The sequence below is a fragment of the Drosophila hydei genome, unplaced genomic scaffold (assembly GCF_003285905.1).
Source record: "Drosophila hydei strain 15085-1641.00,03,60 unplaced genomic scaffold, DhydRS2 tig00000001-arrow-pilon, whole genome shotgun sequence".
Taxonomy (NCBI): Eukaryota; Metazoa; Arthropoda; class Insecta; order Diptera; family Drosophilidae; genus Drosophila; species Drosophila hydei.
In genome coordinates, this window is record NW_022045643.1 from 8,296,714 (window position 1) to 8,319,416 (window position 22,703).

General features: G+C 40.7%; 1 protein-coding gene across 4 annotated transcripts in view; it reads left to right on the top strand.

Moving 5' to 3' along the window:
* The window catches only part of LOC111599241 (ecdysone-induced protein 75B, isoforms C/D), a 110,931-nt gene that overhangs the window by 77,714 nt on the left and 10,514 nt on the right, over positions 1-22,703 (top strand). For 3 of the 4 annotated variants that reach the window (XM_030225212.1, XM_023314838.2, XM_023314840.2), the window contains exon 3: positions 15,613-15,757. In XM_030225212.1, coding sequence (XP_030081072.1) covers positions 15,613-15,757 — 145 coding nt within the window. Of the gene's footprint in view, positions 1-13,538; positions 15,365-15,612; positions 15,758-22,703 lie in introns of those variants that run through there. The other variant, XM_023314839.2, reaches the window with a different exon arrangement.

Below are 22,703 nucleotides of genomic sequence, written 5' to 3' on the forward strand. Positions count from 1 at the left end.
ATTATTACAGTAATTTCTTAGAACTTTCAACAGAAAAACCAATTAATCAGTTTACTTCATTTATATTCTAATACTGCAAAGCTCTTAGCAGCCGCTAAAGTCCAATAAGAATTTTGCAAGCTAAGAACTAGTTCCATTTTCGTATTTAGCTGCGCAGACAAACCCCAAAAATAAATAAAACCAAAATGTTTAACCCATTTGCAACACCAAAAATAGGTGCGTAATTTGTCGCTCTTTCTCAAAAAAAAATCTAAAAGTAAAATAGAAAACTCGATTTCCACTGTCTGTATTAAACTCAATTTTCATATGCTCGCATTTTTTGGTTTGTTTTTTCTATATGTTTTTCTTCAGCGAAAAGTGTTCTAATAATACGACAGGCGACGCTTTTCAAATGCCTTAAATTTTCGTGTTTCCGTCAGAACTGTCAAGCGCCACAAAATGGGGAGAAAAAGCGAAAAAAGAAAGAAAACTGCAAGCGAAAATTGAAACTAAAACTCAAACTAAAAATTCGAGCGGACAGCGAGCTGTCCGGCAATTCGGCTGAGAGGCGCGAGCTATTTTTAATTGCTTTTAATTAACAGAACCTACAAAATTTTACGTGACAAGCATAATTTTTCCCATTTTCCTTGCACATTTTCCTTTCTATTTTGTAATTAATGCAATTATTTCGACACTGTTCGAAGAGCTGTGCCAAAAAGCAGCAAAGACTCGATTATGAAAGGAGAGAGTAGCTAAGAGGGTGTCTGCATACATGTGTCTGCGCGTGTGTGTGAGGGAGAGGGAGCATTAATTTGTGGAGTCATGCAAAGATTTGTAGCTTATTGTTTGGACATTGGCTTACCGAAAAAGAGGGGGGAGGGAAGCAAAACGAAACGAAATGAAACGACGCGAACGCGCAGCACAAAGTAAAAGGCAGCCACAAATCGTGCCAAAAGATAGGTCGCAAAATAGACAGCAGGACAGCGCCGTTGTGAAGTAGAGAGAGGGAGAGCGAGAGGGTCAGATTAATGCAAAATATGCCGCTACGCCACAAGTGCAATGAACTTAGCGACTGGGCGAACGACCAAGTCAAGCAAGTTCTAGTTGAGGCAGTCGCGCAGTCCAGAGCAAGAGCGAAAGAGAGAGAACGAGTGAGAGAGCGTTAAGAACTAAGAATGGAGAATTGAGAACTAAGCAAAGACTGAAACGGCGCATATGCATGTCATTGACTATGTGTGTGTGTTTGTGTGTGCATGCGCTTGTATGCAAATCAAAGCGTTGCGTATGCGCTGCAGCACTGATTAGACTCAAGATTTACAGCTAATCTATATTTCAGAATTGTAATAACTTGATGCCGCGGCCCCTGTGCATAGCATATACAAAAATATTGTAGGTAGACTTGAGCTGCAGCGTTTGCCCAGCAAGCGCTTTCCCCCTCCCAACTGCACCATGCTGCTTCGTGTCAGCCAGCTAAATGACGATTGCCCGTCGTTAGTTTTCGTGCGATAGCTCGGGTTATTCGTTCGTTCATTCGGTCTGTCGTTCGGTCGTCGTTGGGTTATTGAACTCAACGAGCTGGCTTCGAATTGGGTTAGCGTAGGTTAGGTTAGCTTTGGGTTAGGTTAGGTTAGTTACTTGCGGCTCGACTAGACCTGACTTCTGCTGCCGCTGCTGCTGACGCCTGCTGCGTTTGCTGTCTCTCTTTGGCTTTTTGTGTGTGTGTTCTCGTTTGTGAAATGCGATAAGCTCTCAAAACAAACGACGACGACGACGATGACGACGGCGACGACAGCGACTGCAGCAACTCTGCTGGCCAACATATGAAGAGGAAGAGAGCTGTGTTTTGATTCGCTTTAATTGCTTGGGCCTGGCCCCAAAAACGGTTCGGGTATGGGAATAAAAATGGCTTCAACAAGAAAATGGATTGTTGCACAGGCGGAAGCAGCAGCAGCAGCAGTAGGAGCGATAGCAGGTGCAAGTCAAGTGTCGCAACTGAAGTTATTTGAAGTGATTTTAGGGCTCCCATTTATGATTCGATGGGCTTCGTTAAGCTCGTTGCGAGAGATGGGACGCAACTGATGTCTTCGTCTGATAGCTGAGTTGAGTGTGACAAGTTTGGAATTCGATTTTTAGGGTTTGATTGGCTAGGTGAGTGCACTCACCTATATGAATGACAACATATATCAGCTAAGGGAATCTGTCAACTAAATATATGGGTTAAATGCGCCTTTTACAAAAGGGAAAAATTATTTTTATGTTCTTTAATGATTATTTGAGTTTCCAAATGGGCGTTTGACTTGGCTTTGTCAAGTGGTTTTATTGAGGTTTTGGGTTGTATGTTAGAGCAGATGCTGTTTATAAGATTGAGCATTAATTTGTTATTTTTTTTTTTATATTTTAGAGTATTTTTTTAGCATATATAAACATAATTTAGCTATTTTTGTGTAAATTTTTATAATAGATTTTTAATATATTTTTATTAAATTATTTCGTGTTTTTTTTAAATAAACTTTTTACTGCTAGACATTTTATGAAATTCCACTGACTTATTCTCGAACTATAATTGTTCATATGACTTTTTTAAGCACACGATAGCATTTGCAAGTCTTACAATATCGGTCATATGGTACTATATGGCGTATGCGTTATATTTATAATCATACTTTACTATAAATAGCTCGGCGACTGATTGCAATTGCAACAGATGCACAAATATAACTTTGCTGGACTACTTAAGCTAATCTAACTGGCCTAAACTTCCCTCAACTTGTCTAAATAGCCTCAACTAATTTTACATGCATTTGACCTGAACTAATTAGTTTGTTTATTCCTTTCGTTTCAGGTATGTCTAATATATATGTCTATAAAGTCATTCAATTTCTGAGTAAGTTGTTGCATTAGAATGCGTTACACTGCCTTGGGCCAGGCCCATGCCGAAACCCAGCAGCGCTGCCCAATTACTAGCCAAACAAATAGGCAGTCAAAGAAGTGTGAAAGAGAGAGAGAGAGAGAGAGAGAGAGAGGTGGGTGTGAGACGATTAGTGCGAAGCGACGGCCGCGTTGCCAAGTGCCTCACACACACGCACAGGCACAAGCAGAGGTAGAGGCAGAGACAGAGGCAGAGGCATACGCATACTTACATGACATGACACTCGAGTGTGGCATAGTTGTTGCAGTCTCTGTTGCTGTTGTTGTTGCTATGCGCCAACGTAGCTGGCGCTGCTGCAATTGCGTAGCTGCACTCAGTGCTCGAGGTTATTGAACGGCAGCGACCTCACTTTGCATGAGCCACAGCAACAGCAGCAGCAGCAGCAGCAGCAACAGCCACAGCAACAACAACGTTGCAATTTTCTCGCTGCTCTTGTCGAGCAAAATGTGATTTTAAAATTAATAAAATAAATTATTATTAGACATCGTCGTCTGCTGCTGCTGCTGCTGCTGCTGCTGCTGCGGCGCTGTCAACATTTTGATAAAGACTCGCAAGTTTATAAACATTTGCACATTGTGCAACACTGGCGCTCGATGCGTGTCTGCTTTAGAGGGGTTGCTTAACAGCCTACACTACATGAAAAAAAAATAAAATAAATAAATAAAAATAAAAAGACACCAAACACACTTAACACACTTTGCTGTCGCCACAAGGCGAACATGCAACATGTAAAACTATTGAAAAGGCAACCAAATTTGAGGCAGGAAGCGCGCTCTGAGCGCCATAACTAGTTGATGCAGTGCCATCTAACTGGACATATGCAGAGGCATCAGCTACGATATACGAAAGGCACTTCAAATTCCAGATGAAATCTGACTTGTTCCTGTGTTCGTTATGCATTATGTAAATATTACAAATTTAAGAAACTTTGGCTAATGTTTTAAGCATTACAAGCTTTACTTGAGCATAGCTCAAGCTGCACCGGGCTGGCTGCTTGACCTTCAAATTTTTAACATTTTTTAAAGTTTTTCAGAATTCTAGAACTTGCTTAAGCAGAAGCTAAGAAAGAGAGTGGGAGAGAGAGGGGGAGAGAGAGAGAGAGTGAGAGAGAGAGAGAGAGAGAGAGAGAGAGAGAGAGAGAGAGAGAGTGAGAGAGAGTGAGAGAGAGAGAGAGTGAGAGAGAGAGAGAGTGAGAGAGAGAGTGAGAGAGAGAGAGAGTGAGAGAGAGAGAGAGAGAGAGAGAGAGTGAGAGAGAGAGAGTGAGAGAGAGAAAAACAAGCAGAGACATAGGCAAAGATTGAGAGAATATATGAGAAAGGAAGGGAGCAAGATAAAAAAGATAATGACGGAAAAATAGACAGTGAAAGAGAGGGAGAAAGATAGACAAGGAGAGAAAGAGAGAAAAAAGTAGAGAGAAAACTTGTAAGTGTGATAAAAAGAGAGAGAGAGATGAGGAGAGTGAAAGACAGAGAGAGATGAGGAGAGTGAAAGACAGAGAGAGGGAGAGAGATAGAAAGACAGAGAGATAAGGAGAGGAGAGACTGTTTGTATAAGAAAGACACAGACAGCGACAGAAGGAGAGAGTCAGAGTATGTGTATGAACGAGAGAGATAGAGTATGTAACAGTGAGAAAAAGAGACAGAAAATACGTGTGAGAAAGAGAGCAGAATTGGGATGGAGTTGAAAGGAGAAAGAAAGCTCTGCAATTCCATTTACAAACTTATCTAAATTCCCGTTAGATCAGTAGCTCAAATAGCTCTGTTATTTAGGCAACTGGACAACAGACATGTGGAGCCAGTTGGCAGCTGACAAGTTGCCCCTCATTGTCATCATTAAAAGACCCTAGAAAACTGCTGGAGCTTCGCGCAAGCTCAAGCCTCGCTTAGCTGCTTTGTGTGTGTCATGCTGCTAATGCCACGCCCCTTGACGCCTGTGCAAGCTAATGTTGAATTGTTTTACTTGATGACTCAATATTGAAAATAATTTGCCGCCAGTTTTGTCATAAATAAAGTAAAAAGCGAGCGTCATAATGCAACAAAAATGCGAGTGCAACTGCAACTGCGACTGCAACAGCAACTGTTGCATAATTGAACGAACTGCAAACGCAGCTGCAGCCCCATTTAGTGCAAATGGCTGTCGCCGTCGCCGTCGTCGCTGTCCGTGGGTCGCCCACTTACCAAAGGAGTGAGATCTCATGCGTTTCGGCAGTGCTAGTCGCGCCGACTCGACAAATCAAATTTAACAGAAATAAAAACAAAATTAAATAAATTGGTAGAGTTTTATCGTTGTGGTTTGATGGCACTTGAAATGCCCTAGTAAAAGTTAAAGCAACTAAAAAACTCGATTCAAAGAGAGAAAAACTTTTAATCATTAGAGTAAAAGCTAGAAATATTTTTAAAATAATATTTTCTTTTAAAATATTTTTATATATCTCAAACAATTTTTTTTTATTTTTCCAAATTTTCTAAAATCTTGTATACTATATTTTTATTACTTATACATTTTTTATAAGGGTTTTTTTTAAAGGTTTTACATTTATATTATATATTATATTTATATTTTTAAAAATCTTTATATTTCTTCAACATTTCTTATAAGTTTACAAATTAATTAAATTTTGTTGTTTTGTTTAAATATGTTTTAAAATATTTTAATATTATTTTAAAATTTGTTATTTCTTAAAACACTTTTTAGAATATTTCAAAATGTTTTTAAATTTGTTATATATTTTATAAATATTTCATAATTTTTTTTAAAATATTTTGATTTTTTTAAAGTTATATATTTTATAAATATTTCAAAATTTTTTAAAATATTTTGATTTCTTTTAAGTTGTAAAATTTTTGTAACTATATTAATAGTTTTTTATAATTTGTTATATTTTTAAATTTGGTGTTATTTTTTTTATAATTTTTTAAATTTTTTTTATTTTTTATTTATACACAAATATTTATTTAGCTATTTTTGTAGCTCTCTTAAAGCTAAAGCAATATATAGACAAAAAGCAAAGATACAAATAAATATATATACCATCATGTATGTATTTATGTATGTATATATATGTCACTTTGAGCTGCATTCCATATGGCAACTGAAAGCTAACTGGCTAGTGCAGTTATTTACAGGGTATCTATAATAAACGCCCATATATAGAGACAGTGCCCGCTGGCACGTGAGTTGCCTTCGTAGACAGCGTCTCAGGAGAGTGGAGGGGAGGTGTGGGACGGGGCGTGGCTAAAATGATTTGCTGTGTGAGTCATTAAAAGCAGCGACGAAACGCCAGCAATTTATATGACAGTTTTTTTTGTTGTTTTTTATTCATTTTTCCTGTTTTATTTGGTTCTTATGTCAGCCGGAGTCGGGGCGTCATTAAGAGTTCCAACTGACCAAAAATGGAAAATCCAAGAGAACGAACGAACGATTCGAATTGCATTAATGGTGGGTGAGCAGAGCCATCGAAATCGGGGTTCGAATCCGGGCCGCAAAAGTTCACTGCACTCTGCCTTCAACAGCTGTTCTCTCGCTCGCTCCTCCTCTCTCTTTCTGTCTCTGTCTCACTCTCTGTTAGCTTGTCAAATGGCAACGACCTGCGCAGAGCTGCAGTTAGATTTTGTTGGTAGTTGGCTGGATTTGCACGCAAAAGACCTTGCCTCTGTCTTCTGCATGTTGTTGCTGTTGCTGTTGTATAAGACAACATTTGCAGCATTTTCGTCTCTGGTGGAAACAAGTTTCTCTGTTTGCCCCAACTGTTTTTAATAGCATTTGCGTCAAGCCGTGACGCCAATGGCCCAACATGGATTAGATTCTGTTTCAACTAAACACACACACGCACACATATATAGATATAGATATCTGTATAGATGTATGTGTGTTCTGGCATATTCTGTTTATTTGGACAACCGTGCCCAAATAACAATCAGCACATAATGGCTCATAATTGTGCTCCAACAACAAATAACAAATAACAAACAGGCGCCAGTTGTCAGGTTTTCGTTTACTGTTTTTCGGCAGGGGTTGCCCCACTTGATAAACAGATTTGTTTGGGAGTGGATTGTAAAATAATAAAAGTCACTTAAGACAGACTAAAAGGCTAAAAAACTAGCTTAAGATCAGCTAGAATTTAGCTGCACTTTGTGCTGTACAATGTATTCTAAGAACTGGCTCAGAAACAGCTAGAATCTAGCTGCACTTTAAGTTGTAGAATATACTCTACGAACTGGCTCTAAAACAGCTAACATCTAGCTTTATTCTATATAAATAAATTTAAAGCGTCTGATGTATAGAACTTGCTAGCAACTTGTTTTTAATGCTAGTTATTAATTAATTAGATATAATAGCTGAAAAAAAAGCTAGAAACTAGCTTTATCTTTAGTAAAATATTTATATAACGATGAAGTCTAGCAAAAGAGCTAGACAAGTAGCTTAGGATCAGTTAGAAACTGGCTTTCGTTTTAGCTTTTTATTTTGTAATAAAGGCTATTACTAGAAACTAGCTTGAATATAATTTCAACTTGTTATCAGCTATCACTATCACCACTATTTTTATGAACACAACTTTATATGCATAGAACGCGTGCATTACCCGGCATTGCGCGGCTAAACAAACAATTTTGAGTAACAAATTCTAAAAATTAATTTCTCCTAAGTCTAGTTTAACTAATTTTGACTTTAAAAATTAAATAAAAATTATAAAAATCAGTTTTTACTAAAGATTTTCTATACATAAATTTGAGTTAGATCAACCTCAAGAAAATTTCAACTTTTGTTAGAGCATTTGTTGTGCTACTTGCAGCTTACATTATGTTCGCTTGGCGGTTTTAGCGGGTTCTTGTGTTTTGGGCCCACTGAGGTCGGCACAGCACAGACACAACTATTGAAATAAGATAATCGCGAAATAATTGCGTGGAGTTCAATGAACTGGTTCGCTAAAGCAACGCACGAGCAGCTAAAACAAAAACAAAAGCAAAGACAAATAATAAATAAATAAATAAAAAACAAAAATAATAAAAAAGAAAAAACTAGCACAAATTACGCACACAGCAGATGGAGAGCGAGTAGATAAAAATATGCATATATATACATGGTATATATATATATATATAAATATCGGTAGACACGAAAAAAATAGAGAGGTAGAGAAATAAGTGGAGCACACACGGGGCATGAAATGTGATTGAAATGTGGTTAGCCAGGCAGAGGGCAGTCGCTGGCTTCGCTTGGCTGTCAGCTGGGGGTCAGCTTTTAATTATGAGTGGCCATATAATTGAGCAGGCAGCGCAGTAAAATGCCACAACTCAAATTATCTAGCCAGAGCCCCACTCGCCCCACCGGCCAGGCCACTTGGCCAAATTGCAAATTGCATTTCGCTTCGTTTATCCTTCAACTTTGTCGAGCTGCGGTCATTGCTCCAGCTGTGCAGAGCGCAGCGTCACATGACCAGGCAGCCGCAGCCGCAGCAGCAGCCAGTCAGCAATTTTTAAGGTTAATGCTGCTGCTGCAGCGCCACCTAGCGGCTGTCCAAACACTTTCGTTCTACACTAACACTCACACACACATACACAGTGCGCGTAACCCCTAAAACGTTTGCACATAGAATGCTGCCGTTCCATGCCGAATGTTTAGCATAGACCTCTCGCTCTCTATCCACTTCTTTGCTCTTCGCTCCTCTATTCTCCCGCCTCTTTCACCTCTCGTTCATCCGGCCGCAGCAAAAGTTCAACGCACGCTATGTGGGTCAAAGCAATGTCTGTACAACCCACCCCTGTGCAAAAGCACCCTGCTTAGTTGGAAGCAACAGCAGCAAAAGTGAAATGCTTCGCTGAGGCGGTGGGCGGCACTTTCTGCTTCATTGTTTGACAGGGCACAGGTGTCTTCCATTTGCCAGCGAGCAAGCGAGCGCGCGCCAATTTTTAGCTGGCCGACAAAAAAGAAAATTCCGTTAGCCCTCCCCAAAATGGCCCACCCAACAACTGGCTGACAATTTTGCTGCTCAGCATGCTTTGAGTTCATTGGACTGGTTAAAGGACAATTTCATTTGATTGGAGCACTCAAGGCTCAAGCAGGCTTTCTATGCAAAGTTAGAGCACAAAAGATCTTAGCTTACGTTACGCATACTCAACATAAATTATCATTATCAAGATATTTCTATATATTTATATCGTTAGCTACCTTTATAAACTCCCGCACAACTGCTATGCATATTGCACACTCACATACATATTTGGCCAATTAAATGCATTGCATTTCCTTCCTGAGGTCATTTCCTCTGCCCACTACAAATCGCACAGTCTAACTGGAGCTTTCTAACTGTGAATGCTCAACACTCGCTCGCCCGCTCGCCCGTTCGCTTGCTCGAATGTTCGCTTGCCCGCGTATGCCTAGGCACACAGCTCGTTTCGTTTCACCCCGTTCCACTGCTTATGCAAAAACAAAAATCAAATGTTCTTTGGAGCAAGCACAAGCACTGTTTGCTGCGCGCCAAGTCAGCAGCAGCAGCAGCAGCAGAGAAAGAGAGAGAGTGAGTAAGTGAGTGTGTAAGCGCGTGCTCTCTTTGGTTCTTGTGTTCTCACTGTTGCTCTCTGCTTTTGTTGCTATTGCTGTTGCTGTCTCTGACTGTGATTCAGCCTGTGCTGCTTCTTTAAGGTTATTGCGGTGCAATGTCCTCAATCGTTGGTCTCCTTGGCTCTTGCTACCGTTGTTGTTGTTGCTGGCTGTGGTGTATTTTGGGCGCTCAGATGCTGTCCCTGGCAGGATAATTTGTCTCTTTCTGCATTTGTTTCTTCTTATTCTTTTTGGTTGCCCTTCGCAGCGCTTGGCTGGTGAGAAATGTGAAAGGTATTTCCGTTTGGCCCAAAGAGAGTTCAATATGTTGTTTATTTTTTATGCTTCGCTTTGGCATTATGTTTAACATTCGTCATATTCGGTTCGTGGAATCACGCTGATAAGTCAGCTTTTGCCATCAATAGCTCATGGGCTTATGGGACAAATCAAAGCTCTTACTAAGGCTAATTGACTGGATAAACTAAATAAGTTATAAATTATTGCCCTCAATTACTAATTTATCGATTAACTATTGAACACGAGCTGGTGATTAATGTCAATTCGGTTGATTTCACTTTGCCTTTTGATAATAGCATTTCCTGTGCCAACCCCCAACTCCAACAGCAGCACCAACACCCCAACCCTTAGTCCAACCACAACAACTACTCGAATGCAGGCGACCATGAGGCAGCAAGTTGAACGAACTCAGCGTCAGGCAGCGCAGCGCAGCGACTGCAAAAGTGACGTCAATAGGCGCGAGGCCAAAGGGAAAACACTTCGTGCCAGTGAGTGGGTGGCGGTGGGGCAGGCATGTGGCTACCCCTTCCGCTCTCGTTTCTGCCTGGCTGGCTGGCTGCTGGTTGCGTTGCGTACGTGCGGCTGACCTCGTGTTCCTTTTACTACGACTACGACTGGTGCGCAGTGAGGAGAAGAGGGTGGGGCCAGGCACTCGGTGCTAACGAAAAATATCCTTGCGAGGTATGCGCACACAGGGCATTGAACTTTGACCTAAAATGCGACAGCAGCAGGCGCTGCTGCTCGACTTGTAATTTGAACATCATTTATGTATTGTACATATATTTTCGTCAACTAATTGCTGGCCTAATGACTTGGGGCCCAGCAATGGGCCATGAAATATGAGCTAAAGGTAAGCAGAGGCTCTACCGATTACAAATTCCAATTCTAAGCCACCAGCCGTAACTCAAGCTGTGGCTCGTAAGCCGCAAAACATGACGAACGTCGAATGAACTGTAAAGCGCCATAAAGTTCCGGATAGGCTAGGCAAATGGGCGGTTAGGCACGTGCTAATTGCTTACGCATGGGACAAGCCCAAAAGAGAATTGAAAAAATAAAACAAAAACAATAACAGTTATGATTGAGTGAAGCTTAGAGAGCGTGCAATCAAAGCTATGTGCGGGTGTGTTAAGCATAAAGAAGAGAAGAGAGCACAAATGAATACAGAATGAACACCAGCAGATCCTGTTAGCAAATGAACAATATGAAATGATCGCTTAGAAACTTCAATGCTCTTAAGTTAAGCAAATTCATTTTGTTGATCTTATATTGATGTCAAGATCTGACAGTAGCCCGTAAAGTGAGTTTCAAGTAGTCCAGCACCAGCAGCAGCAGCAGCAGCAGCCCACATTGTATGCGGGTCAAGTGGACAGTTGTGGCCCACTGATCGTGCATTGCCACCAGCCAACAGGTAGTCTATAGATAGGAGCTATTCATTCATGACTTTTCGTTGGCTATTTAAAAAGAGCATCGACTGATCGCCCCCCTTTAACAAACAAAAACTGATTTATAATGCTTGCCATATTGCCTATGGTTCGGGCAATGACGATGTCGAATCATCATGCAAAAGGGGAGAACGCTTCACTGCTTAAATGCTCATTGCCTAACATACACTCACACTCACAGAGACACTGGCAGCTAGACGAATGTGTGTAACGTGAAAGCTCTCACTTTCCTTTGAAACTTGTTATTCGCATTGCAGCTGCCAGCAGAGTTCATTCACATTTGGCAGCCAGACCGAGAGAGCAAAAGCGAGAGAGCGCCGCATTAAGCGCTCTTCATGCAGGTGATAGAACAACACACACAGAGAGCGGGAGAGAGCGAGAGAGAGGCTGAAACGGGCACAGCTGTTCCCGAAAGTTCTTCGTCGCTGCGTGCAAAAAGTAAAGCCCGACTTGCTCTCCTCGTAGTTCATTTGCGGGGGCCGTGAGGCATTGAAATGAGTGCAAATTGTCGCTGCTGAGTGCATTGAACTCGCTCACAGAGCGAACGGCTTGAGTTATGTTTTGGCTTTCTTAATTGCTTTGAATTATTGTTGTTAATTATATAATGCTCCGACTGCAGCTTGAGCATATCACCAAATGCTGGCTGATGCAATTTTCCGGGCCTATCCCAAACCACTCGACTACGTTTTTTCTTTATTCGTGAATTGCATTGCCAAAGATTTCCTTGAACGCATTTTAGCCATATAGTCGCCGTTGCAATGGCCGTTGCTCAAGCCCCCGCTCCCTTCCGCCCCTTTGAGGCCAAGCCCACAAACATGCCGTCGTCCGCCTGAGGTTTCTGTGTCGTTGACCGACCGCCAGCTCAAATGAACTCCAAACCAAAAAGTTAAAGCAATGGCTTGCAAACTGCAGCAGCAGCAGCAGCTGCTGCAGCGGACACCAACAACAACAACAAATTTGCATGCGAATGCACTGAGAGCGAGCGCTGAGCAATTGAGAGCAGCAATGCACGAACGAAGAGTCAATTTGTTCGTTTGCTCGCTTGCTCGTTAGCTCGTTCGGCCATTCGGCAGTTCGGTCGTTCGCTCATTCGTTCGGCGCTGAGCAGCTCCACATTTGGAGGTATTTGACCGAAAAGTGGGTCACGACAATGGCGGGGTTCGTTGAACTGAACTGCCAGTCAGCCAACCTCTGCTGACGTCGTCGTATTATGTTGACGTCGTCGTCGACGTCGCGTCGTTCGGGGCTTTTTGGTTACGTAGCCTTCCAGCATGTGTCGTTGCTATTGTGTGTTGTCTCTTACGTTTTGGTTGGCCTCAAAAAAAATGGAATAAATAACAAAAAAAAAAAAAAAAAAACAAGAAAGAAAGAAAGAGCGCGCCGCCGAAATATTATTTAATATTATTAATAACGAAGCGTTAAATTTAGTAGTTCATGAAATGAGTTGAGCATATTTTTGAGTGCATTTCAGGGCAGTGCTGGAGTGTTAAGTAATCAAGTATTCTTCCAGCCTATAATTGGGGCAAAATTTTTTTTTGTTTTGTGTCACCGTTTGCAGCTAAAGCTATATGATTAATAGCTACGAGTTGGGCAATTGTAATCCCCCCTACACACACACACACTTGGCAGTTTCTGGAAACTTCCCTAAAATTTAGAAAATCTACCCACCCGAAAATAGTTTGAGAGCTGTTCCAAATCTGCGATCCTCTTATGCCTGTCATATTTGTTGATAGCGCTGCTCCCTCCCCCATATCAAAATGCTCCGCCCACTCAATATCAATTAATCTTATTTGTCACTCATGTTTCAAAATAAGCACACAAACACACACATACGTAAATGTTCTAAGCCCCTTTACCTAAGGCAAAGCATCAAACAAACTTCATACTCGTGCGTGTGTTGGCATTGTTGTTGCTGCTGTTATCAAACAAAGCTGATCAGTCAGGTGGCAGTAGCAGAAGCTACCTACAAAATCTGCGTCGCGTAGGTGTTCCAAGAATTGTTTACAATACAAAAAACCAACAAAAAGCGCCCCCACCAACTGCAACAACAACACCAACATTAACAGCAACAGCAGCAGCAGCAGCGCCAGCGCCAGCGGCGTCTATTGTTAGCTGCCCGCGTCGACGTCGACGTTGTCGACAGCGTTGGAGTGAATGTCCTCAGTTAGTGCACAAAAACAAAAACAATATGTAGCGCGAGGTTGGCAGCAGCAGCAGCGCAGCAAGTAAGCGAGAGAGCGAACGAATCGAGAGAGGGAGCTAACGCTTCGTCTCGTGCCGAAGCTTGAGCCGAAGCACCACGGGCAGGCATGAGTTGTTGGCGTTATTGGCGCTGCTTTCATTCGCAAATTGCTCGTCGTTGGCAGCGGTTGTGCAGAGCAAGAAAAGCGCGCGAAACAGAATAAACTAAATATTAAAAGAAAAACTGAAAACTAACTAAAACGGCAAAATAAGAGCAACTAGAACAACGTTACAAATAGTTTTAATAATCATATATCAATCATATTATTATTATTTTTATTGGTGCCAGTGCTGTGAAACAGAATACAAAGAGATCAAGCCAGAGAAAGAGAGAGAGAGAGAGAGAGATCATCAAGACTTCCAAAAAGCGCAATCAAAAGTTTTTGGCGCTCAAATTGTTGGTGAAGTGCATTTGAATGAAAAATCGAGTTTCAAATTGAAATCAAAGCAAACGCAAAAGCAAACGCAAACGCAATGTTCCTTATTAGCAAATTGTAGAGCAAAATCAACAGCAGTCTAGATCGAAGGAGAGAGAGAGAAGTTCAAGTGTCATTGTGGTACCAAAAAGTAAAAAGTTTAAATCTTAACAAAAATGGTTTGTGCAATGGAACAACAGCAGCAACAGCAGCAGCAGCAGCAGCAGCAGCAACAACACCAGCAGCTGCAACAGTTGCCACAGCAGCAGCACAGCACAACAATTGTGCTGCTGACAGCCGGCAACAGCAATGTGCACATTGTCAGTGCACCGCAGCAACATCAACCGCAGCAGCAGCAGCAGCAACAACAAATCAAAAGCCAGCTAAAGCAACAGCACTCAGCGCTGGTCAAGCTGCTGGAATCAGGGCCGCTCAGCAAACAACAACAGCAACAGCAGCCGCAGCCCAGACAAATTGTTTACCTGCAACAACAGCAACAACTGCAACAGCAACGCAAAAGACTGAAAAACGAAGAGCAACAGCAACAACAACAACAAACACCTGCAACACTAGTAAAGACAACCACCAACCAGACAGCAACAGCAACCACAACAAATAGTATTAGTCAGCAGCAGCAGCAAATTGTATTGCTGCTGCAACAGCCAGCTGCAACAGCAACAGCCACAGCAACAGCCACTGTGACAGCAGCAACACCAAAGCTATGCGCCGATCTCAGCGCCAAAAATGACAGCGAATCGGGCATCGATGAGGACTGTGCGAACAGCGACGATGAATTGCCGCCCAAGGCCAATATTGCTAACAACCCCACGGCAACTGTTGCCGCCGTCGACTATGAGCAATATCAATGCCCCTGGAAGAAAATACGCTATGCGCGGGAACTGAAGCAGCGAGAATTGGAGCAGACTACATTGGCTGCAGCCACAACGGCAACTGCAACTGCAGCAACAACAGCAACATCAGCAGCAGCAGCAGCAGCAACAACAGCAACAAGACCCACCAGCAACAAGCTCAATCAACTGCATTGTGATAGTCCTTTTTCCGCGCAAACACACAAAGAAATTGCCAATTTGTTGATGCAGCAAACTCATCAGCAGCAACAACAACAACAGCAACATCAGCAACAACAGCAGCAGCAGCAACAACAACAACAATTGTTGCAGCAACAGCAACAGCGACGCGACAGCTCCGACAGCAACTGCTCGCTGCTGAGCAACTCGAGCACCCAGTCGCTGACAAATGGCATTGGCAATTGTTGCACATGCAACAGCAGCAGCGACGAGGATCTGCAGCAACACAAACAGGTGATCGAAGATATGGATGCCCAGGATTCGGGCTGCGATGATGAGCTGTGCGAGCAGCATCATCAGCGCCTGGAAGCGTCGCAGCTCAACTACTTGTGTCAAAAGTTTGACGAGAAGCTGGACACAGCTTTGAGCAACAGCAACAGCAACACAGCAGCAGCCAAAGCGACGCCAGCAATTGAGGAAGCCAGCGCTGATGTAGGTGGCACATGAGTCTAATTAGATATAGATTTTAACTAAAATAAAAGATTTAGATATGGAATATAGATAAAACATGAGTTTTCAATGCCGCATACCCTGTAAAAATATAATTTATACATATATCTTATAATCTTATGCATTTCTATATGATCTAATAAGATTTAAAAACTCACTTTTAAACTTATTTAATTTTAATTTGTCTAAAAATATTATTAATTATAAATTTTTAATTAATTTAATTACAGGGCTTCTTCCGTCGCTCCATTCAGCAAAAGATCCAATATCGCCCATGCACCAAGAATCAGCAGTGCAGCATTTTGCGTATCAATCGCAATCGTTGTCAATATTGTCGCCTGAAAAAATGCATTGCCGTTGGCATGAGTCGTGATGGTGAGTACCGCTTACACTACTCTAATCCTAAATCCCTCACTCACTCACTCACTCGCACGCACACAGTTGAGCTGCAGAGAGTCAAGCTCAAATACAATAAAAATAAAAGCAACAACAATCATTAAGCTAAAAACCGAAACACACAACGAAACTTAACGAACGACAGCCGACGACTATCATTGAGTTCATTGACCAGCCATGAACGAAATTTCAGCTGGTTAGCTGGCTGGGTGTGTGTATGTATGTATGTGTGTATGTATGTGAATGTGTATGTGCGTATGTATTGCAACATTTGTATAGCGCGCGCGATTTCACGGCAAAGTAAAAGTTGTTAGCTGCCTGCCCTGAAAAAAGCAACTAACACACTCGCATACAAAGGCAAACTACATTTATGTAAATTTTGTTTAAACAAATTTCCAACACCCGCATGATAAATGGGAGCAACAGCGGCAACAGCAACAACAGCAACTGTGCGCCATTTCGAAATTGTGTTAAAAGTTGAATGAACGCACTTAACCTAAATTCATAAAGGCAGCGAGGCCATGCCTACGCATGCCTCTCTCGCTCCCTCTTTCTCCCAATCAGGCAATCTTTCTCTTCCACTCTTTCACAATTCCTCATGCTGTGTTACGCTTGCGAGCATTTGCTTTTATTAAATTTTGTAATAATTTGTTTAAATTAAGAGCAAGCCCGGAAAAATTGTACAGGAAATGCCTCGACGTTCATATCGATTATGAAAGCATATATAAAAAAAAAAACAAAATAAAATACAAAACAAGAAGCAGCAACAACAACAACAACAACAACTCACACTCGCGAGCAACGTTCATTGACTCTTGGGCTCTTCTTCTTGCTAACATGGCGGCCATGTTGCTGTCGAAAACGAAAGTGGTTCATGCTGCTGCGTGCGCCTGTTGGATAGAAAGAGAAAGAGAGAGAGAGCTGTTAAGTCGTCGCTGTTTTGTAGGCAGCACGCAGTCGCAGCCTGTGCTTAATAATGTTGTAGTAGCTGTTGTTGTTGTTGTAATGCTACTTGAACATGTGTATGCTGTAATTGATGGATTACAGTTTGTTTTCTTTTCGTTTCATTTCTTTTTGTAATGGGACGCGTGCTGGGCAACTGAAATAAACGAAAGTTACATAATGTTAGATAAACATAGAAGACGCAGAAGAAACCCATTTTGAAATTAAATATATATATTAATATGTATATTAGCAAATCAGTGACTTGACTAACCAAGCATTGGCTAAATTACTATTTAGAAATTGGCAAATCCTTGAACTAGTTCTACACGGCACTAATGCCAAAAATCTCAATAAAAAACTAAAAAAAGCTAAAATACGACCGCCATCAAAATAAACAGCAGCGAACTCAAACTCGGCAACAGCAACGAAAAAAATTCGAATTGTTTATAATAAAAATGACCGTGTGCTATTTAAGCGCAGTCGACGTTGACGCTGGCGTTGCCGTCGACAGCGCTGCCCTCGCTTGCCTTATCTTTCAAGGAAAATTAAATTTGTACACTGACACACACATGGACACACACTCACACACAGAGAGTCATGTTTGTGGGCTGTTGTCGAAATATTTACAGTTACTTTTGTTAAAACACGCACTGACCTAGAAATTGATCATATTATTATTATTATATTTCTCGCATCTCCACTATGCAGAGTGCATAATATGCAAGACTTTCACTTGGCCATTTGACCATTTCGAAACACTTTCTTTTACGGCTTTCATAATTTCTTTTTCGTGTGTAGTAATATTATTAGGCGCCATTTTGTTTATGTTTGCCTATTGCAAAGATACGAAAATAAACGCAAGACGCGCCGTCAAAATGAAAACGAAACCGAAATTTAGCGCACACACACACAACCGACACACACACAGACAGACAGACACTCTCCCGTGGATAGAGCGCCCCCCAAAAAAATAAAGAAAAAAAGCAACAAACAAACACGAACCAGGCGACAGCCGCAGCCCGCGAGCTCCCTCTCTCACTCTCGCTCTCTCTCCCCCACAAAACATTCAGCCTCGACAGCAGCGCTCAGTTCATTGACCGACGAAACTAGGTCACCCAAAGCAGCGACACAGCAGCAGCTGAGCAGCAACAGTGAAGGTGCTTGAGTGTATGTGTACGTACGTGTTTGTGTGCAAGTACGCTTGATAGTAAACACGCTTTTTTACTCATTTTATGCGTTCATTTTGCATTTGCTTTTTTTGAATTGTTTAAATTTATAGTTGTCGCGGAAAAGGCATAGACATACATATGCATGTATTTGCAGCTATTTATTTTATTTTACTTTTTTTAACACTTTATTTTATTAGTTTTCATGTGAAGTACACATGTGGCATGTGGCGTTTAATTAAAATGAACTCAAATCAGCGCGAGGCTAATCGAATTGAAAGGCTCAAGATTCAGCATAAGAGAGCTATGATACAGTTATGATTATGCTGAATGTTCCTCTCTTCAACTAGAATGAGTTAAAGTCGAACATGTGAATATGCATATGCATATGCATATGTATGCCTGTATGTGTGTATGTACATATGTTTGTATGTGAATTCAGACAACAGCAAATGGCTGTCAATTATCTTTGTAGTTGCGCACACAAAAACTAATCAGACAATTGTCAATTATCGAAGGCACAATTTTATTTATTTTAGATTTTTTTGTTTTTTTATAGTTACATATGAGCGAATGCATGTGTGTATGTGTGTGTGAGCGCATGTACGAGCAGTGACGTTTTTGTTGTTGTCGCAATCATTATTTTTTGAGGCTACACACACACACACACATGGACACACATGAACACACATACAGTTTGCATGTAGATTTCGCCTTGCCGTCATCGTTGTTGCCGCGGCGAGTGTTTTGAACTTTATTCAGGTCAATTACAAATACATTAAAATGCCAGTGCTACACACATACACAGGCGAGGTGTTGACTAAAATAATATTGGAGGCTACTACACAAAATGAACAATATGACAATAAAAATGTTTGCCCCAGGGGGAATTGCAAATGGATTGAATTGAAGTTTGGGTTCCGTAGCACTGAGCTGCTGTGCGGTAGCTCTGGCATTGCTGAATTGTGGGCGTGAACGCTGGGCGTGGGTCAAAGCTTCAAGTACAACTAGCTCATGATGATAATGAAGCCGATAGTAATGACGTTTGGCGACTGCAACAAATGAAAATAAATAAATATGTGGGCGAGCCTCGTGCTCAATGCAATGCAATGCAATGCGAATTCGCTGTGGGTTTCTAAGGTGTGAGCTCTGGCTGGAAGGTTAGCCAAACGTTGCGCTATTGAAAACTTAATGCATAACAGATCGCACTTGCTTATTATACAATTTACTTTACTTTTGTTTCTTGTCATCAGTGAAATCATTTTTTTACTCGTGACACGCATCATCAACAGCACAAAAATGAACTGCGACAAGTTTTCGCTCTCCATCTCCCTCACTCTTCCTCGCTGTCTGTCGTTACATAAAACTGTGCGCTTCACCTGCCTTACAAATGGTAATTGTTGTTGCTTTTTGTTTGGCTTAACGGTGAAATTGCAAAGGAAAGAGCGCAAAACAAAGCCGTCAAAAGCAGCGACAGCACAAAACGTAACAAACTTGTTTTACCCCATGCTGCGCTGACGTCGACAGCGACGTCGGCGTCGCCTACTACGCAAGTTGAACCTTCAAAAGGTTCATTTACCTCGCGTACAAACGAACGTCCAACGAGCGACAAACACGAACAGCAGCCACAAATACGAACAAGTCGAGCGCCATACACACACAGACACACACACACATACATGAGCGACGGGCAGCAGAAAAATGTACTTTCGCTTTTTCAATGCCTCGACGTCAAACTAGTTTCAAGCTTCAAGTGGAGCCGAGCCACAGCCAACATTGCTGCAATGGCTGTGTGATGTCGACGACGCCGGCGTCGCTGCCGTTTTGGGGCACAGTTAAACGACCGACACATGGCGAGTTCAACGACTCTTGTAAAATTTCTCGAAGGTTTCGCATTGCAACATCAGCGTCGCAACTTGTTCGACTGCAGCGCAGCAAGACTGCATTTGCATAGGCTCTGCCACTCTCAGCTGGCTCTGCACTCGTTTGCTCTCTTGCTATCTTCCTCTCTCATGCTCTCTCATGCATGTGTGTGTGTGTGTGAGTGCGCTGAATGCTGTTCATTGCACTCGGCCTCATTTTGAGTGCGCGCTGCGCTTTTTTTCTTGCCTGCAATTTTTGTTTTTGCGCGACTGAGCGAATGAGTGAGTGAGTGCATGTGTGAGTGTGCGTGTGTGTGTTTGTGTGAGTGAGCGTGCTAGCAGGCATTTGTCGCCTTTGTTGGCGAGTGCAGCGACTTTTATTTGGGTCAGGCACGGTCATTCGCCTCAGTCGCATCGCAGCGTTCGCATTGCAATTGCAATTGCAATTGGCAGTTGCCTTGGCGCGCATTTATTTGAAAATAATTATGAATGCAAAAACAAAACGAGAATCAAACAGAATTCGATTCCCTTGATGCGCATGCAAATAAAGGATTTACTAGATCTTCAATATTGATGCCAAACACAGAGGCGCAATACGTAGCCGAAGCGTAGTACGAAAATCACTTGCTTTGTTTGACTTATTTCAGTGTATACATACAGACATGTGTATGTGTGTGTGTCATTTATTTATGCGCCTGACCTTTTTATAATTAATATTTGTTATATGGCACAGGGTCTCCCCATTGAACGTTATGTGTTATTGAGCGTCGCCTTCGCTGTCAGCGAGTGACCTCCTCGCGGCATCTTGCAGTCGCCTGACCCACAAAATTAACTAAAAAACATATATAAAATATATGTATATAAATATATGTTATATATAGATATTTCACTGATCTTTGCTTTCTTTGTCGCTGGAAGTTTCTGGAAAAAAATGTTTTGGTTTTATTACATTTCTATCTTCCTCTCTCTTTCCCTCTCTTTCTCCGCATTTTGTAAACAACTTACGCAACAACAACAACGGCAACAAATGTGTCGCTTATTTGATTTTTACGTAAAGCTGTGAATCACCCAACTAGCCCGAAAGTAGGCCTCCTGCCCCATGCCGCCTGCCACATGCTTCTCGACAGTTCGTCGCTGGTGCATTGAACCCTTCGTTCGCCTCATAAACGCGCATCAAAAGCAAACATAAACAAAATTTTTTTTTTGTCGCTTTTTGTTGCTTTTCAACTTTTCAACTTTGCTTTGCAATTAGCGCCAAGCTGTAAGACGGGAAGCAATGGTAATAACAATGATAATAACAATGCTAACAATTGCCATTCAATTTCTCATTAGAGAAAGCCCCCCACACACAGAGCGGGCACAGCCAAGGAGGTGGGGCAGTGGGCTGTCGCGCTTGAAATTGAGGTTGAAGCCAAACTCGAGTCTTGGAGCGAGTGAAAGTGAATTTTGTTTTGAGTTGTTAATTGGCTTTTAATTGTTGAATACATATATAGATAATACATAAATACAAACTATATATACACATGTTAATATATATGTATATGTTTGTCTGATGTGGACAATTATTGTGGCACTGCAAGCGGGCTTAAAATTGCGCAAACTGTGAAATTTATATTTATAAAATATTTGCAAAAAATATATGTTTTTTTGAAAATATTATATGTATATTATTTTAATTATAATCAATTATATATATATTTAAAAATATTAAAATATTTAAGCTAACAAGTCATAAAAATGCTTTTATTATTTTATCAATATATATATATATAAAGATAATGCAATATAAAAATTAACAAATAAAAAATAACAAAATATATATAAATATATAAAAATATATAAATATCTTAAACAAAATTAATTGAAATATAAAAAAATTAAAATTGTTTTATTTATTTATTTAATTTTTATTTATTTTAAATAAATTTGTTAATTATATATTTTTTTTAATTTTAATTTTTATTATATTTTAATATATTTCGGATATTTATATATATATATATATATATATATATTTTGTTTGTATATCGTAAAATTTTTAATTCAATCCAAATTAAATACAAAAGTTTAATTTAAAAAAAAAGACAAATTAAATTTAGATAAATATAAAATAATAATTTTTATTCAAATTTCAAGCAACTTAAATTCGAATTTCAAATCATTCATATATATTTATATAAGTTGGTTTACCAACTTAACTTAAAGCTTAAATTACCTTAACTAAATATATATATATATATATATGTATCGATATATAATTTTAAATGTTTATTCAGTTACAAACATTTTGCTGGCATATTCCAGTTTATTTTCTTGTCTCTTGGCTCTTGTCTCTTGCCGCTTACACAATTTCAGTTGCTGGTCTCCCCCCTCATTTTGTAGGCCTAAACGAATGGCCAAGTTGCTTAATTTCGCTTTTGGCTGCTACGAAACACGTCCAAAATTTCTACCCCGAAAAAGAAACTTTCACTTTTACTTTCGTGGCTGAGAAATATGCGTAAAAAAAAAACAAAAAATACGAAATGAGGCAATGACGTTCGGGCAACAGCAACAATAACAACAAAAAAGCGACGCTTCGATTCGCTCATATTATTAATTTTTTTATTTTTCTTTTGTTTTTTTGTTGATGTTGTTTGTTTGGCTTTTGGTTGTCGTCATTGTTTGTTCGTTTTTTTTTTTTGGCCCCATTTTGTGGCTGCAGTTCAATGACCGTCGCTTTTATGACTCCTTCTTCCTCTTCATCTCCCTCTTCTTTTTATGCTAGTTGTGCGAAATGCGTTAGCAGATGGAAGCTGTTTGCTTCCGTCGCATTAGTTTGCGTTTAATTTGAATAATCGCAGAATCGAACTGGCTGAGTCACTGCAGTTGACCTCAATGGAAACAAAGATATGATTTTTTTCCCATTTAAATTAGTTCAACTTGCTACGTGACTCCATGTTTTACACTCGCACA